General features: G+C 48.1%; 1 protein-coding gene across 1 annotated transcript; it reads right to left on the bottom strand.

Annotated features, from left to right (window-relative positions):
- Positions 1 to 374: 374 nt before the first annotated feature.
- On the bottom strand, positions 375 to 2118 carry LOC101782201 (mitochondrial uncoupling protein 5). Its single transcript, XM_004973649.3, has one exon. The coding sequence runs from the start codon at positions 1598 to 1600 to the stop codon at positions 620 to 622; it is 981 nt and encodes a 326-aa protein (XP_004973706.1). The 5' UTR covers positions 1601 to 2118; the 3' UTR covers positions 375 to 619.
- Positions 2119 to 18553: the final 16435 nt, after the last annotated feature.

An 18553-nucleotide genomic window follows, 5' to 3' on the forward strand; every position in this document is an offset into this window, starting at 1 on the left:
GGGAGAGAAGTAGTGCTAGCAGGACGATAGCCGGGCCCAGGAACATGCACGTCGCTGTCGTGGGTGTCCGAGATGGTACAGATCGAGCGACACGTCGCCGCCTTGGCGCCTTGCCGTTGGCTGCGCGGTATCTCGTGATGTCCCCAGCTAGCGGCATCCAGCAGGCTGGAACCGGGGAGGGTTCATTCATGGCCGTCAAATTGCACAAGCCATCAGTTCTTGTCTTCTTGATCGAGTCTATTCAGATTGGGGCAATTGATTGTTGATGGCGATCCCGCTACCTGCCAATTGTCTATATTCAGTTCTTTCGAGTTCCAACATCTCTGGAGCTCGCCGAGATGACAGCGTGAAATTGCGAGATATTGCAGCAGCGATTTAATAAAAATTTGAAATTTCCATTGAACATTTGGTCAAATACTCAAATCCATCCACGGACAATAGAATGCAGGAAGGGATTAACGCAAAGGCTGACACGGGATGCAATGCAAGCCGAGGCGTAAATAGTCTCCGACTTCTAGAGGGTAGCAGCGATTATTCGTAGCAGCGGACGCGGTGGTAACACGGTGGTGGTGGCTGTCGTCATCATCTTCGTCGTCGTCGTCGCGGTGGCTGGCGGGTCTCAGAACTCGACGCCCTTGAAGACCTTGCGCACCTGCTCGAGCGTGACGAAGAGCACGACGGTGAAGGGCCCCTGGCGCATCACGGTGGGGATGAACCCCTTGTAGAGCGCCATGGGCCCCTCGGACCGCACGGTCTTGAGCGCGCAGTCGACGGCGCCGGCGTACGGCGGGGGCGCGCCGGGCGCCACCTTCATGTTCATCATCCGCGTCTTGACGACGTCGACGGGGTTGGACGCCGCGGCGGCCACGATGCCCGCGGTGAAGCTGGCGGCGACGTGCGTGGCGAGGCCGTCGGCGCCGGGGCCCCGGCGCGCCAGGATGGCCTCCTTGGCCTGGTCGTATGTGGCCAGCTGCGACGCCGTGACGATCATGGCGCGGTTCACCGTGAGGGACGACCCGCGCCACAGGCTGCGGACGCCCTCGTCGCGCGCCATCCGGCCGATGGCGTCCCCGACGCTGCGGTAGTTCCGGCGCTCGGCGAGGGGCAGCCGCCCGTCCGCCTGCATCCGCACCATGGCCACGTCGGCCGGGTTGCCGACGGCGGCCCCGACTCCGCCCGCGACCAGCCCCGCCGCGATCTTGCGGTGGAGCGGCAGCACGCCGCCGTTCTCCTGGGTCCACTTTGTCTTGAGGATGTCGTAGAGCCCCATCCGCGTGGTGGAGTAGAGCGTCTGGCGCAGCATGGTGGCGGAGACCCCGGAGAAGAGCGCCGCGGCGCCCTCGGAGCGCAGGATCTGCGCGCCGACGGCGACGGGCCCGGGCTTCCTCGGCGGCGCCGGGATGTCGTGGTGGTGCGGGAGTGCGACGGTGTGGCCGCCCGCGTGGAACGCGAGCGCCGGGCGCAGCGCCGGCTGCGGCGGCACCGCGGCGGCCGCCTCTCCCTGCAGCTGCATGCGGACCTTGATGAGGTCGAGCGGGTGGGTGGAGCAGCCGGCCACGATGGACGCGATGCCGCCCTCGACGAATCCCTTGACCCCCATTGCTTGATTTCTTGCTCCTCGCCGCGGTTGGTTCCTTCCTTCTTCCCCTTAGCAGCCTCCTTATCGGAGAGGGATGGATTCGAGACCAAGGAAAGCCGAAAACTAAAAACGGAAGCTCAAGAAAGCTCAGGGGAGCAAACCCACCCGAAACGAAAAGAAGAAGAAAAACGCGAGATTAGCTAGCTACTACTGCCAATAGGAGCTGGGGCACATCTCACTGGAGACCAGGAGATGGGAATGGAGCGCGAAGGCTATTCTGGAGGAGTGTGGGACGCTGGCCCTCTGTGACATATGCTGCTCGTGGCTTCCTGCTTCCTCGGTGTGGGGATTGTGTGTGGGGAGGAGGCGGCGGCGGGGGCGCTATTTATAGCTGGGGTGCCCGGGCGGGGCGGAAGGGTCAAGGAAGGAGACGGACGGACTGCCGAACGGGCGGGGGAGGTGGTGGCTAGCTTCGCGGCCGGGGCTCCCACCCACGGCCTCGCGGTCGGACTGGGGAAGGCAGATTCGTCGTAGTCAAGGACGCGGGCGGTGCCGCGGGGGGGAGGTGGGTGGGGTGGGAGCGGCGACCGGGCCGCCAGTCCCAGCGGCGGATCTTTCTGGGGTCGCTTCGCCTTGACGCGGAGATCTATGGGTAGCGGAGGCAGCAGAGGCCGGATGGCTGGTTGTGGCCGCGTCGGGGGGTGGCCTACTGCCTGTGGCTCCCGCACGTCGCGCGGAGGCGCGGGCATATAGTGCGTGGGCGCGCGGCTTGGCCTGATGAGCATATGGGCCGTCCGTTGGGGCCGTGGCTAGGGTTTCGGAGCGGACGGCGGTGGATGATTTTCTCCTTGTGGGGCAGTTTTATATTCGTTGGCTAGGCGGACGCGAGGACGCGTCGGTTCACCTTTTTCACGGGAGGGAGGAAAGGAAGGCTGGGACAAGAGGAGGCGGCATTGGAATTGGGAAAGTGTGTTTCTGAGGTGTGGGCACGCGCGCGCGCTGGGGCGAAAGCCGGCCGAAAAGAATAGGAACGGGGATGCTTCGTGACGGGCCGGCAGTATCGTTGCTTGCGGACACGGCGACGGTGGTGGCTCCGCCGTTCCGTTTACTAGCTGTTTACTTCCGGGGAAAGTGAGCGTCCGGCGTCCCGGCCTCCCGGGGTTAAAGCTTAATAAAAACACTGTCGGACAACGGCGAGGCCAGTGCCTCTGAGTTTCTCGTTTGCTTGTCCTCGTTCGGGAATAATTTGAGTTGTTTAAACTTTCCACTAAATCGTCACGTGCCAAGCGCACTTTTAATCGTTCACAAATCACAGGTTGGGCGGGGTGCTGATCGTCGATACAATTTCGGGTCCTAAAATTATCCATGAGTATGTCACGTAAAACGCATTACATATCATAGAAGAAACCGAAAAGTCAGAATGAACCATTCCCGGCTACCTCTCGGGCACGTTATACGTAGCCATGCGTCAACCATAGAATAATAACCAAACCAACGCCATCACGTTAGCCATCGCCTTGATACGGTGTTTCTAAATTCCCATCTCGTGCAAGCAGCAGACCCGTGGTGTCTTTACCTACCGCAGAACCTTTCCCCTTGCTTGAAGCCACTGGATCGGAGCTCCAAAGCAGGCAAACACAGCCTACCATGCCTTTTGTACACGCGTGATGTTTCGTATCGCAGCACGATCGTACTCAAAATCCCTAATTAACCTTGCCGGCTCAGCTAGGGGAATTTGCTTGTCTGGAACTAGTAGTAGTATAAGCGATGGCACGACGGAATTGTCTTCTTCCAGCGCACATGTGGCGCGCGCCCCTTAATTTGCCACCCAGGTTTCCCTGCGTAACCGTGTGGAGCTGGCCCGGTTCAGGAGCCAAATCGTCGACGGCCTCTCAACGTCTTGAACAAAAATCCTCTTGAAATCTTCACACCAGGAAACGCCCCGTTTTACACTTTCTTTTGATAAAGACCCGTTTTACACTTGGGCGTCGACAAATCAGGCATCAGAGCATTAACACCACGCCTTGAATCTACCGTTTGCAGCAGGCCAGCGGTTCACACTGCCCTTCTTGATCCTAGCTACTACTGGGATAGCTTTTTTTTCTCGGCGTGTCGCCGGACGGATCTTTCGCGAGATTCTTGCGTTAGAAGAACGTCGCCGATGGCAACCCGCGCCGTAGAATCCAGCCACACACGGCAGCGCTGCAAAAGATTTCTCTGGTACATCCTTGAATATACTCGTGCTGAAATCTCACGCAGAGCCTCTCAGTCACCGTGCGCCACGCGGGCCATCACTTGCCCGTTACCACTTTACCAGGCCCCGAGCGTTCCGGCCTCAGCAGCTGGGGGCCGACCGCGCCAGCCGGTGGTGACCACCCGCTCCGTGCCTTTGCTTCTGTCCTCGTGGTTGGTAATCCCCGCTCGGTGAAATCGAACGCGCCAGCGGCCAGCGCCCGCGCGCGCGCGGCCCCGATGGGTGGGAATCGGATGCGAGCGCGACGGCGACGGCAGTCGGTCAGGAGCGGGGACCGCGCGCGCCGGCCCATCGCGGCGCACGTCGCCGCGTCCGCCTGCCGGCCTGCGGGTCCCCCACCGCCCCCTGCTCGTCCATTTGCGCTGTGCGCGCGCCGGGAGGAGCTCGCGGCGCGCCTGTCAGGTGGGTGCGTCGCGGCGGCGTTGGACTTGGACTTGCAAGTTGGACGACCCCGTCCGTCACGTGGACTCGGACTCCCTGCATCTTGGCAATTGGCATGCCGGTGGAGTGGTGGGAGCGCGTGGTTGCCTGCTACTGCTAGTGGCCGTGGTCCGGCCGTTTCCAGAAACGCGGGGGCGAGGGCGCAGCTGGTGCGGGCTGGAACGGGGCCGTTCTCCGCGCTGCTAGGAAATAGCGAGGCGAGGGCGTGTGTCGACATCTCGTCTGACCCCGCGAGCAGGGTGCATTAAACCTGTGCTTACTTTCACCAACTTTGTACTAGTACTAGTATCAAGTTGGTTACTGGACCGCTTTTTGTTGTTGTTTTTCTGCTTTCTTTTTGGACTTTTGAAGTAGTGTCATGGTAGTACTATACCAGTGCTGTTTTTTATATGGACTTGTCCTTCGTAGACTAGGGGGTGCTTGAAATAAATAACCAAAAGAGGGCTGCTGAGCCGTTGCCTTTTCGGACGTTAATCTCCCAGGGCTAGTGGAGAACAAGCAGCATGCACCGCTCGCTCCTAGTAGATGGTGGCGCTCACTTTGGTTAACCTACTTTTTTTTTCTATAGGGAAAGGCATTGCAAGCTAAGATCTTACTACGTGGCAGTGTGACTGACCGACGGACTCGTGAGTAGGAGCGCACGACGGCGAGCGAGCTGATCTTGAAGTTCAGTGCTATTTTTTGTTGATCAAAAAGATTTCTTAGAGTTTCTCGGATACTTTTTCATATTAAAAATTTAAGAACAACATCAAAGCACTTCATGCAATTACGACTTTGGGAGTCAGACGACACTACGAGCAGTAAGCGATAAAAAGGGTGGTGACCTTGCTCAAATCTCTTGAGGGGACTCACCAAAGGCGACGTCGACAAAATATCTCCGGAGCTAACTGCGGTTCGGATGAATTTTAAACGGCTCCAGAAGGTGTCATCGGGTGATGAACTGATCGATAACCAACTCGGTATGGTGAAGTCCAATGTTTCAGGCCAGAAAGTTCTAAAAGAAAAGCGTTGTAATAAAGTCGTTTAAGCCAGGAAAGTCACCGGCAGGGAGCTACACCTAGAATATGTCTCTTGACAGTTTCAGAAACGAAGCGTGTATTATCTGATCTGACACGTGCTGGTAAGTGACGCGCGAATCGCGAGCCAGGTCAAACAGACGTTTCGTCAAGACTGTTCGCCGCACACACAAAAAAAGGGCTTCGTCAAGACGTCAGAGCATCCAACGCGCACAAAGCATCCTGTGGAATTTCGAGCAGCCAGTGGTCGCCGTGCAGTTCAGTTCCCCCTCCTTTTGCCTGAAGTCAGCGTTTTGAGCTTTAGGCCTTTAACTTACTCCTCCTACTCCGTTGAGAAACTGAAAGTCAACTAGGGCCGCTGCGCGAGCACCAAGTACTACGGAGGCGCCCACGCCGGCTCCTTCCTTCGTCGCCTGGCGCGGTCGTCCGTGCGAGCAGCAGCATGGACATGGACCTTTCCGATGCCTCCGGGGGCATGGCACGACGCCACGACCACCTGAATAGAATAGATCAATAGAGTACTGCGCGCGTTTGCAAATAGTCAAACAGCCTCCTATTTCCCTCGGAGACATCATATCATACGACGCACATCACCCTGCAGTCAGTCACTACACGTACAAAGACCATGTCAGTATTTTGTTTTTGTAAGTAGCACTACAACGGATAAGGCCGGTGCGTGTGGCGATGGAAACAGCTGAACCCGGAACGGGTCATGTTCTGGCCTTTGGCCGATCCGTCCGTCCAGCCGCGCGCGGAACCAGCTCGAGATGGCGAGGGGCCATGCGCTCGTTGGCTTTTGCCCGCGGCTCGCTCCATGCCTCTCGGCGAGGCAGAGGGGCGGGCGCGTGAACGAACACAAGACCGACTCGTTCGCCGAACCTGATGGGGGATTTAAATCGTTGCCCGTGGTCGCGGGTTCATCGAACGAAGAACGCTGGCGATCGCGATCAGCGGCCGGCCGGCCGGCGTGACGCGCTCTCGGCTCGGCCGGCGCAGCTCTCTCCCCTGGCCCTCCCTCCCCCATCATTGCGCCGCGGCCCGGTCGGCAGTGGGCACGTTGCGTGCGTGCCGAAACTATCGTGGGGCCTTTAACCACTATGGTAGTGGGCAAACACGCTCCAGGCACATGGGATTAAGCGCGGCAGCATGTGCACACGCCAATCTCTGGTCCTTTTTGTTTCTTTTCGTTTTCCTTTTCCTTTTAGCTGAATAAAGAACTTCCTCGTTCTTATATTAAACAGAAAAACGCACGCACTCTGGTCGTTCCCGTTGCTGATTTTCCCTGGCTTACATACGTGAAGGTGAAGCCACCCTCTGTTCTCCTGCACTAGATTGGCGGTTTCCAGTTATCGTGTGATGATAATTGACAGAGTGCTACGCTGAAAAGCTGGAGTGACGCTATTTTACCTTGATCCTGCTAACACAGTGGCGCGGAAAGCATACGAGGAGACGACGGTCCGTTGAATCGAGCCCACGAGGTGGTGGTGGGCTTTAAGCGCGAGTTTAAGGGGCTGACGACCTAGCCTCATTCTGAGCCCAGTACCTGCCCAAGACGCACCTGGGACCGTACCCAAAAGGCCGAAGTTGCTCATCATGGAGCCCCTTAATAAAACTTAACTTTATTTTTAACATATAAAAGCCACAGGTCCAACGCAATAGGCCCGTGCTACCCAGTGAGGTTACTGGGTCGCACTTACGTAGCCAATTTTTTTTTGAAACGAGCCAGCAGGAGAGCTGTGCTATATTAAAAGAGAGGAAAAGCCCGACGGGCCGTATACAAACGTACTATATAAGCTGTACACTCGCATCCCCGAAACGGGAAGGCAGGACTCCGCTATGACAACTAGTACAAAACAGGACACTCAACCTGAGAGAAAGTCCCCCAAGTGTTTAGCTCCCACAACAACCCACATCGCAGCTTGGTTCTTGATGTCGTCGGTTATCTGGGTAACCGTCTTGTGTTTGTGTTGGAAGACCCTCCGATTTCTCTCTAGCCAGATCTTCCAAAGAACAAGTATAATTAGGGTCCGCAACCCTTTCCCCCCGTTCCCCTCGACCACCGCTAGCCAGCGTAGCTATCCACCAATTATGTATGGAGTCGTGACTATCCCAACGGCTTGGATCACTTACGTAGCCAATTTAGGTCCAGAGTCGAACCGGGCTTTCCTTTAGCCCTGCATGACAAAGGGCATATTGCAATTATAGACTTCAAAGGTCACTTATAAATATCCCTCTAAAGTTAAATACGTAGTAATAGTAAGAACATTAGTAGCGAGGTTCAAAATGTGCTCGTTAACCACGTTATATACATTGAGCTAATTAATTCGATCTTTCTAACGTGGTGTTGACTGAATTTACATTTGATTTTAATTTAATGATTTCTACTGATCTTTTTTTTTCAATGATCGACCCTATGCACAGGGTTCGACAATTTTTTTGATCCGATAGAGCGTTTTTAGTTCTGTCTCCAAATGCTAACTACTCCCTCCATTCCAAATTATAAGTTATTCCAAGAATCTTGGAGAGTCAAAGCATCTCAAGTTTGACCAAAATTATAGAGAAAATTATAAAGATTTATAACATCAAATAGGTATACTATGAAAATATAATTGATGAAGAACCTAATGATACTTAGTTGATATCATAAATATTATTATATTATCATATAAATTTAGTCAAACTTGATATACTTTGACTCTCCAAGATTCTTGGAATGACTTATAATTTGGGATGGAGGGAGTATTTCTTATACGGGCCAGGCTTGGAAGTACCATTGCACATACAATCTTAGCAACTAGCAACATAACTTATATTGATAATTAATGTGCATTTAAATTTAAATTTATCTATTTTTAATATATGCTATTTATGATAAGAAATTAGTTTATGTTAAAAATAGATCTTTTTTATAAATATCAACAAAACATTTATACATATTTTATTTAGGGAACTTATTGGCTCGCTCTAACAGTGGTCACAGCTGTAGCACCATGGTGAGTAAAAGGACATGATGGTCTAAACATGCCGAGCTACTTTGGGTTTCATTAGTTCGTCTCCCCGTGAAATATTGGTTTTTAATCATGCGTAATGAACCTATAAACAATAGTCATGTGAGCATGTAGTGCAAATATACTGCAGGTAATAATTTACGGACTAATTTCTCCTCTACGAAATGGTATGAAGCTGGATTTTTTTTTATCAATTATCTAATATAACAAAAGGATGGAGTATATGAAAACTTAATTTTCCTTCCCCCGCTAAGAGAGCAAACATAGACTTCCTTCTAAAACAAATCCCAAAACTTAGATTTAGATTTCTTGCATACTTTTGATGCTAATAATAAGATAAAGTGGACATTAATGCTTCTGCATATCTAGACCTACTAGAAGCTAAGCTGGTCTTCGCAATCCCTAGATCATTTGATTATCATGTGGAGTACTGCAGGGCCCTAGATTAGACGTACAGTTTCCGTAGACTGTAGTACCAAAGCCATACCCTTGTCACTGCCACTGCCACTGCCATACCCTCACATCAGCTCCATTATATGTTGTGATTACTGATTAGACATAATGCTAGGCAGCAAGCTAGGATTCTCATTGTTAGGGTTCCTAATTGTCCTGCGCGCGGAAACAGTGCTCCTCTTGAAGCACTAGATTCTCTCGTATCTCTAATGCTGTGTCAATAAGGCCTCCTCCAACGGTGCTCAGTTAGCTAGCTCAAAGGTTGCTGATGTAGGATTTATGCCGACGTGGGGGAGAGAGAAGACCGGAAAATCTCAACGCTAGCGCCGAAACCAGAGCTAAGCTCATATCACGTGCCCCGAGAAACAGCCGGTCCCACAACATGAGCACCTCTTCCCCGCCGCTTCTTTTCCTCGAATAAGCCGAAGCCGAAGAACGCGCGTCCCTGCTCGCCTCCCGCCGGTCGCACGCACGCCGACGATGGGATCGTCAGGAGAGGGAGGTTGAGCTTGCGCTTCTGGAGGAAAGGAAAGCCGAGCTTGCATCGCCGGAATCAAGCTCGCACCGACGAATCGATGAGGGTGCACAGTACCGCATCCATGGTCGAGCTCGCCACAGCCGCATCCATGGCCAAGCTCCCCAGCAGGATCCATGGCCGAGCTCGCCGCAGGAAGCGCAGATGGAGTTAGCAGGCGGCCGGATCTGCACGAGCTCAGGCCAGCTGCTTGGGCCCTCCCGGCGTCGCTCGTCCTCGCGCTCCCTCGGCGTCGGTGCGATGGTGGTCAGAGGCACGGAGGCCCGTTGGGGTGCCGCCCCTGCTTTCCTTTTCTTTTTTTATTGGTGTGGTCTTTGCTACGGTGAAAGATGAGGATGTGAATACGTGGGCCCCATCGTTTCATGTAAGATTGTGTCAAAAGCTGGATCAATGGAGGAGTTATCTCTTCTATTAGCTCAGGATGATGTGGAGAAGACATAGGACTATAAGCTAGCAACAACTGACTCTGACCGTCGGAGGAGGTATAAGAGCGAGAGGCTCATGTTGCGCATGGCTAGTAGGTTCCACCTTTTGGTATAGGCTCGAGCCAATTGTAGCTGATCGAGCCCGATGGTGACATTTGAGCTTAGAGCTAGGACCAAGCTCGGATAGTGAAAGCCTCAGAACTATACTCCACTTTAATGTAAAATCTGCCAGTTTGTCACGATCCTTAGATAACTAGAGGGTTTTGCCGGCGTCACGCACGGCGGAGGAGATCGGCGGCGCCGTCTCGAGCAGGAAGAAGGGAGGAGGGAGATAGGATTGAGGGTAATTTGGTTAATTGATTCATAGCTGCCCAACACAGGTTCGGTAAAGGGTTCATGTACTGCCCGACTAGGGCCAGTTTACACGGGTTCGTCTGGCCCAACACAAGGCCTCGCAGGCCCCATTACTCACTCACACATGGCCTGAGGCCATGGTCATGACATTAGGAAAGGAAACTTGATTAAACTTGAGCTTAGCTCAATAAATGCTGAATGAATAACTACTACCGATCAACAATATAATGAGTGAATAAAAGCTCGGCCGTTTGAGCGTAAAACTTGCTACTCTCACGAGCTAGCATCCAAACTGTAGTTTGTCTCGTTTCGACCTGAGTGGAGCTCAGCTCGAGCCTACAACGAGCCTAGGTCAACTAGATTAGATCGTGCGCCACAACCTTTTCTTTTCCTTTTACACCCGGATGATTGAAAGAAATGTCCCGCGCTCCAAATTCAAAATCCCTGTTTATGTCGGCCAATCAATCGGCTAATCACGAATTGGTTTACGCAGTCGATGAAACAAGGACGAAGATTGCGAACTGATCAGTAGGTTTAGGGGACCAAGGTGGTCAGGCGGAGACATGAGTCACAGGTCTAGCTGAACTATATGAGCTAATTTTCATAAGGTGGCATGGTGTGGCCGACCATCAATGCACGGGAATACACGCACGGCGGTGGCTCAGCGCGGACGGCGGCGTCAGGCAAGCTGTGGCGGATGTTCTGGATGCTAGCTTTTTTATGGACCAGAGCATCGTCGACCAGCAAACAAAATCCTGCGCCCACGTGTCGCAGTTGACGTGTAAACATATTGCCTAGCAAGCTGGCCTGGTGGCTGGTACTCTGTTACGGTAGTTACCAAACGCATCTGCCAAGAATGAGATTTCTAGTTCATATAACCTCCATGTTTAGAAGAGAATTAAACTTTTGTCCAACTCCAAGCCAATGTAAATGAACCATCTCTCTTTAACCTCATGTTCACGTTTTTACTCAGGAAGAGCACGTACCAATGCAAGGATTCCATCCAGGGCGACGATCATGCTTTAGCCTAGGTTTGAGTGAGCTTTGAAGTTGGAGAAGGCCAGCACTACAGTCAGTGCAATTATGGGTCACACAAGGAACAAAACAACGTACTTACAGCGCATATATACGTACTGTCATTTTGCTTGTTTTACCTGGTTGTAGCGGCCTTCTTTTCTCTGGGCTTTTCTGTCTCGAGAGTTGCACCAGATCTAGACCTAATGCATGTCTAGAGAACATCTTTTCGAATATCGATGCGTTAGGACATGCCAAGTTGGTATAGATTATCTCTGCGTCCTGAGAAATAGAGTTATCCCAGGTCAAAGCACACCAAGCTGCAACCAATTGGCAGCCACTACGCCATAAATAATTTGGCCTGGCAAGTCAAAATTAGCATGCTGACGGTCGGAATTGGCACACGCCAGCACAAAGGTGACCGGAGCCGCTGGACTAGTACCCGCAAGCACAGATGGCTCTATGCTGGCGGGCGACACAGATGGGATGCATCTGTGCTGATGGGTACGTTATGTGACCCGCCAGCATAGATGCCACCCAGATAAAGCCGCTAACAGCTTCTTTCTCAGTCAACCTTCCATTTGGAGCTTGCCCAAGAGGAGTTCGGGAAAAGCTCCAAAAATACCAAATCTAAGGGGGAAGATTTTGCTCTTGTTTTCTTTGGAGGAGGTGGCTATAAGCTGTGAGTTCGTGCCATTCCAACCGTCCATTTCAACTTCTATCCATCATTTCTAGCTTCATTAGATTGTCATCTAGATCTAGATCTAGACATAGAAGAGAGAGGATGAGAGAGAGAAAATAATTAGAGATGGATTATTTTGTAAATAAAATTCTATGATCATATTATAAACATTACAATGCTATATTTATCATTTTAATGTAATATAGAATTGAGTTTGACTATATTTTTCCTACTTACTAAATCCATAGTTTTATAGTTTTAATTAATGAGGTTGATTGAATTTAATATATAATTCTTTCTACTTATTAATTATTACATCCTTGGTTTAATTGAATTTCATTTAGGGTAATATAGAATTGATTTTGATTATATTTCTTCCTACTTATTAGTTACTACATCCATAATTTAATTGAGCTTATAGAATTGAGTTTAATTGAATTATTAATTATTGCGATCCATAGCTCATTAAATTAGTTAATATAACATAGAATTATTGTTATAGATTGTTAAAGATGGATCATAGAATATGGATATATGGTATACGGAAACATTTGCATACATGTCAGAGGTATCAAAATTTGTCAAGGCTGCGGAGAAGCATGCTCGCATTTGCAAGACAAAGCAAATACGTTATCCGTGTTTTGACTGTCGCAATAATATTGTATGGGAGGATACTGGTGCCATCAAGAGGCATTTGATAAAGCGAGATTTTGTGGATGGATACACAATTTGGTCCCACCATGGTGAGCTAGGAGGTACTTTCAACAACACAGACATCGATACTGGCTCTGATGAAATGCATGGTGATGATGAAACGAAAATGATCATGTTATGATGGATGATGATTATGATCGTGGAGATCAAAATTGTGATCAAACAGATGAGTGTGTGAAACCACAGGTGGACGAGGAACGTGATGTTGATATGGAGGACATGTTGTGCCACAGACAAGTGTTGCTAGGAAGTGCTAAAGGGTTAGAGAATTTCGATACACTCAAGAAGGCAGCAAAGGACCGTGTGTATGAGGGATGTGGGAAGGAGTGGACAAGGTTGCGTTTCGTCCTTCATATTCTGATCCTAAAGGTTAAATTCGGCTGGTCAGATAATAGTTTCAATGATCTCTTTACTCTGCTGGGCAAGTTGCTCCCAAAGCCTAACTTTGTGCCAAAAAACATATATGAAGTGAGAAGATTATCAAACCATTGAAGATGTGTGTGCAAAGAATACGCGTCAGTAACCAATGCATATTGTACCGCAGTGAGTACGCAACATTGGAAAAGTGTCCAAATTGCGATGTTAGCCGTTACAAAAGTAATGTCAATTTCTGTGAGGACCGTGCCGGTTCCTCCAACGGGAATAAGAGGAAGAATGGTGCAAAGAAAAGTGGTGGTGCTCAAGTGGAGGACGATCCTGTACAGGTACTGACACGATGACTCAACGCAGAGTCCCTGCCTCGGTGATGTGGTACTTGCCGATGGTGGACCGTCTAACTCAGACGTTTGTTCTTAAACCCAAAGATCGCTGAACTGATGACTTGGCATGCTGATCGCCTAGTAAAGGTTGACGGAAAACTTCGACATCCTTCCGATGCTCACCAATGGAGGACCTTCGATGCCAACCATCCAGAGTCAGATGAAAAAAGGAATGTACAGTTCGCATTGAGTACATATGGTATGAATCTGTTTGATGAAAGAAGCAGCACGCGCAACGCATGGCCAGTGTTGATGACCATATGTAACCTTCCCCATGGCTATGTCACAAGAAAAAGTTGCTATTGCTAAACATCCTCATACAAGACCCAAAACAACCTGGCATCGATATAGATGTTTTTCTTGAGTCATTGATGTAAGATATGCAGAAGCTTTGGGAAGATGGGGTTCGGATGTGGGATTAGTACACACAGGAGCATTTCACACTAAAGGTCATTATCTTTGTTACCATCAATGATTATCCCATCCTATTTGTCCTGATAGGTCAGGTAAAAGGTAAAACGGCATGCGTAGTTTGCTTGGATGGAACATTATAGGTGTACCTTAAGGGATCTATGAAGACAATGTTCGTGCGGCACATACACTTCTTATTGAAAAAGCACAAATACCGCAGGATGAAGGACTTTTTTGATGGGCCCAATGAGAATGATTTTGCTCCAAAACAAGCTACGGGTAAAATAGTATTTGAAATATGTTAGAAGGTCAAGTTCAAACTCGGTAATAAGTCATTCGGTGGTGCTGATAATTCGAAAAGGGGAAGGAAGCAGGGTGAAACTACATACGTCACAGACGTGCCGTTTAAGAAGATGTCTATCTTCTTTAAGTATTTGCTATACCGGCGAGACCTGGCGATGCACCATACCATTGATGGGATGCATCTTCAGAAGAATGTGATCGATAGCACCAGCAGATTCTTGGGCTTTTCAGGCAAGGAAAAGGACAGAATAAAATCATATAAGGATCTGGTTGACCTTCAAATCAGGTCAGAGCTCCACCCGCAAGAACTTCCTAATGGTAAGAAATACCTTCCCCTGGCTAGCTACAACTTAACATCAGATGAGAGGTTGGATATGTGCAAGTATTCGTGCGGGTTGAAAGTGCCGATTGGATTCTCATCCAACATCCGATCACTAGTCTCATTGAAGGACATGATGCTTGACGATTATAACTCTCATGATTGCCGTGTGATGATCACGTTTTTCTTACTGTTGCAATCTAGGCTATCAAAACAGCATTCGTTAAGATGGTTATTACACGAACGTGTTACTTCTTCAACGTGATTTCATAGAAAGTGATCGATTGTGTCGAGTTGGCTAGGCTTCTGCTGTTTGTGTCAAAAACTCAGACCCAGCTCGAGATGTGCTTCCCACCATCCTTTTTTGATATCATGTAACATCTCATGGTCCACATGGTCCAGCAAATAACCGAATTGGGGTCTATGTACTTCCATTAGATGTGGACATACGAAGTATTCATGTCAACTCTCAATGGATACATGAGAAACAAGGCCTTTCCAGAGGGCAACATGATCAAGAGCTACCATATAGAAGAGAGTGTTGATTGCTGCATAGATTACATAAAAGATAAGAGAGCTATTGGTTTACCGGCATCTCGACATGAGGGCAGATTGTCCGGGAGAGGTACCATTGGAATGAAAAGATTCATCGACAAGGACAACCAGCAATTGGAGAAAGCGCATTCAAGTGTTCTACAACAGCTGGCAATAGTGGAGCCCTTCATTGAGCAACACCTAAATGGGGTCCGTGGAGAAAGTAATGGTCACTCGGAGGATTGGATGATCAAAGAGCAAAAGCGTTGTTTCCCATCATGGTTGAATGACCATGAGCAGCTATTTGAAGGAAATTCCACAAATGAAGTAACATTGACCAGGTTGGCGTCTGGCCCATCTAGCAATGTCACCTCATGGCAAGCATACGAAATTAATGGATACACATTTTATACCATCGCAAAGGATAACCAAAGCACGGTGTACCAAAACAGTGGTGGTCGCATAGAGGCAATTGATACATCCAGACAGAACATAACTTACTACGGTTTCATAGAGGAAATATGGGAACTTGACTATGGAGAGAATATCCGGATCCCCGTCTTTCGGTGCCAATGGGTCAAACACCCGAATGGCATTACAGATGACAATTATGGCTTGACACTTGTAGACCTAGCCAATATAGGTTACAAAGATGACCCATGGGTACTCGGTGAGTGTGTTGCACATGTATTCTACATAACTGATCCTATGAATGCAAAGAAGCACATTGCCGTCTCTGGAAAACAGAGGATCCTTGGAGTTGAAGGTGTAGTGGACATTGAGGATTACAATCAGTATGGGGAATTTGACCTGTTCAAAGACCATGAACGAAGAATCAAGTGTGTTGATGCAAGTATTGATAAATCCATAAAGCCATGGTTACGTAGTGACTCTGAAGGAGGAATCGTTAAAGGATAAATTAACATTTCTTATTAGTTATGTTTATTAATTATCTTGTAAGACTTTATTAATGTGGATTTATCTTGTAAGACCGGATTAATGTGGATTATACTTTATTATGTTGTAAGACTTTATTAATGTGGATTAGACTTTATTATTTGTAACTGACTGGTAGCATAAGAAAAGGGTGGGAATACATCCATGCCACAATGCAATATAACCAGTTCTGATAATAATGCAAGTTCGTACATCAATACTTAAGGTCTTAGAGACAACAAGTTTAAATCCATAAGAAAAGGGTAGGGATACATCCATGCATGTTACATATTTCATCCTCCATGTCGCTTCCTTAGATATGGAACATAGTTAAGGTCTCCAATCGTCCAGCGTAGAACTTCATCAGAAAAGGTTAGAGCACGGATGAGTGCACTCTCCTTCACTTCACATTGGAAATCATATGGACGACCATAAATCTTGAACAATGGAGAGGTCAACTGTTGTGGCATGTAGAAAGTGAGATGATCCTAGAACTTCCCATCTCTAGTGAATATCGGGTTTCCACCCAAGTAAATGAAATCCAACTTATCCAAGACTTGACCTAGAATCACATGAAATCTCATTGCCGCATTGGTAGTAGCAAAGAGATCCTAAATGATGATAATAACGTGATGAAAGTTAAAATCTGTAATAATAACTAAAGTTAAAAGAATGATAAAAGAATATTCCATACCATGTCATGTTGATTAAGCCGACAAAATCTCTCATTAGTCAAAATCACATTGCTTTCGTCCTCCTCGAGCTGCTTTATTCGAATATATGAGAAGTCTGGCACAAAGTACCCATGATTCTTAAGTTGCTGTAGGCAGGCCTCCACAACAGTTCTCTCAAAAGTTACCCTATTTGGTTCTATTTAACCCATGCGGCAATTGAAATCATTGGGGTGGCCTCTCCTGGTGACATCGAGGTGACTGTTTCTCGAACAGGTACTTGAAAAGAGATATATACTCTTTTAAAATGAGGTTCAACAACAACCTCGGTTTGCACTACAGGAGAAGTACCACCAAAATCTTCGATAACATCTTTGAGCCATCTAATTGGGTTGATAAGCTACATTATATGTAAATAAATTTAGAAATTATTCATATATTGTAAAAATGAATTACATGAAGGAAAGAATATATTACTATGTTGGGAATTGATCCTTTGCTTCAATCGCCTTGTGGCAAGTCAAAGACGGCATTAGTGAAGTGAAATCCTGGATGACGAGACAAAGGTGGCTCCTCGGACATGTAGTGTCTCCTGCCATCTCCACGGCTGCAACCACCATGGGAAAAAGAACTTCCACTAGCCATAGTTAGCCTAAACTATCCAAATAAAATTGTAATAAGATATAGGTGATTCCACAAACATCAACTTCAATGATAATTATGTCGTAAAACATCATAATTCACGAAATGCTTAGAATAAAAGATTGTCCAAAATAATGGAAGAAAGTTACAATTGTTGGTTTAGATCTCATGTACATTGTTATAACTAATCATAACATATTTATTATCATGTTGCAATTGCATGGAATAAAAATGGAAAAGGTAACAATTATATCCTTGAGCATAAAAATAATATATATTGTACAAAAATATAAAAAGGAAATAATTATTGTCCTAAAAATGCTAATATAGAAGCAACAAATTCAATAATCAAATACATATTTAAGGTTTGTCTACTCAATCCATTTTCCTTAATGAATTTACTTAAAAAAATAAAAAAACAAACCGCCAGCTGGGGAAGAGGCGACGCTCGGGGAGGAGGCGGCCCAGTGCGAGGAGGCGCCGGCGGCTTGGCGTGGAGGAGGCGGTGCTCGAGGACGAGGTGTCGCTTGGGAAAGGAGGCGGTCCGAGGGGGATGAGAGCCGGCCCCGGCGGGAGGAGGCGGCGCTCGGGGAGGAGGCCTGGCGGGGACGAGGAGCCCCGACGGGGATGAGAGGCGGCCTGGCGGGGGAGGAGGTGGCCCAACGGGGACGAGGAGGCCCGACGGGGAGGAGGCGGTGCTCGCGGAGGAGGTCGGCGGTGCTCGCGGGCCGCGGTGGAGTTGGGTAGCATGAGGATGCGATTTTCGTTCACAATGTGAGGACTTAGAAAATTTCAGGCGCTCCCCCGGCCTTTGTAGGAAGGCATCAGTGCTGGTGGGCGCTAATGCCAGCACAGATGAACAGACGATCTGTGTTGGCGGGTGACATTAAGCACCCGTCGGCACAGAGTTTTCACCAAATTTCAAAATATTTAAATACTTGCTAAATGAGTGCAAAATTATTTCAATTTTCTACACCTGAACATAAATATTTTTTAGTGCATGTATAAATATATTTTCATACATAACACAAATAGTTCACATGTCACTATAGGTTGAAACTTCTCATGATTTGTGCGGTGATTATGAGTTGGATAGGCATTTGGGAAGGACGTACTGTTATACTATTTCAAAATTGTATAATTATTTTAAATCCATATTGGTGCAGTTATAAAGTTCTTACATGCCAATTATCATGATTGTTCGACAAATTTACATTTTATTAAAATTTAGTTAACTTTGTGCACATATGACTTCCATTTGGATCGCTCTTGCCTGCTTGAGCTAAAATTTGTTGAGAAAATCTAAATTTAGTTTTTGGAGATTTTCCCGAGCTCCTCTATAGCAATATCTATAAAAATGGAAGTCATATCGGCAAAAAGATTACTATTTTTTATTTTCATGTTAATCTTTGGAACAGTCATGACCCTTGACATGCTAAACTTAACAATGCCGAATTATGGTTATAAGCAAGTAATGCAACTTTGACTTCGGCCATCACACGTG

This window comes from Setaria italica, chromosome VI (assembly GCF_000263155.2).
Source record: "Setaria italica strain Yugu1 chromosome VI, Setaria_italica_v2.0, whole genome shotgun sequence".
Taxonomy (NCBI): Eukaryota; Viridiplantae; Streptophyta; class Magnoliopsida; order Poales; family Poaceae; genus Setaria; species Setaria italica.

What these genes read in the sequence shown, in the direction of transcription:
- LOC101782201 (XM_004973649.3), bottom strand. Translation starts at nt 1,600, where the DNA reads ATGGGGGTCAAGGGATTCGTCGAGGGCGGCATCGCGTCCATCGTGGCC.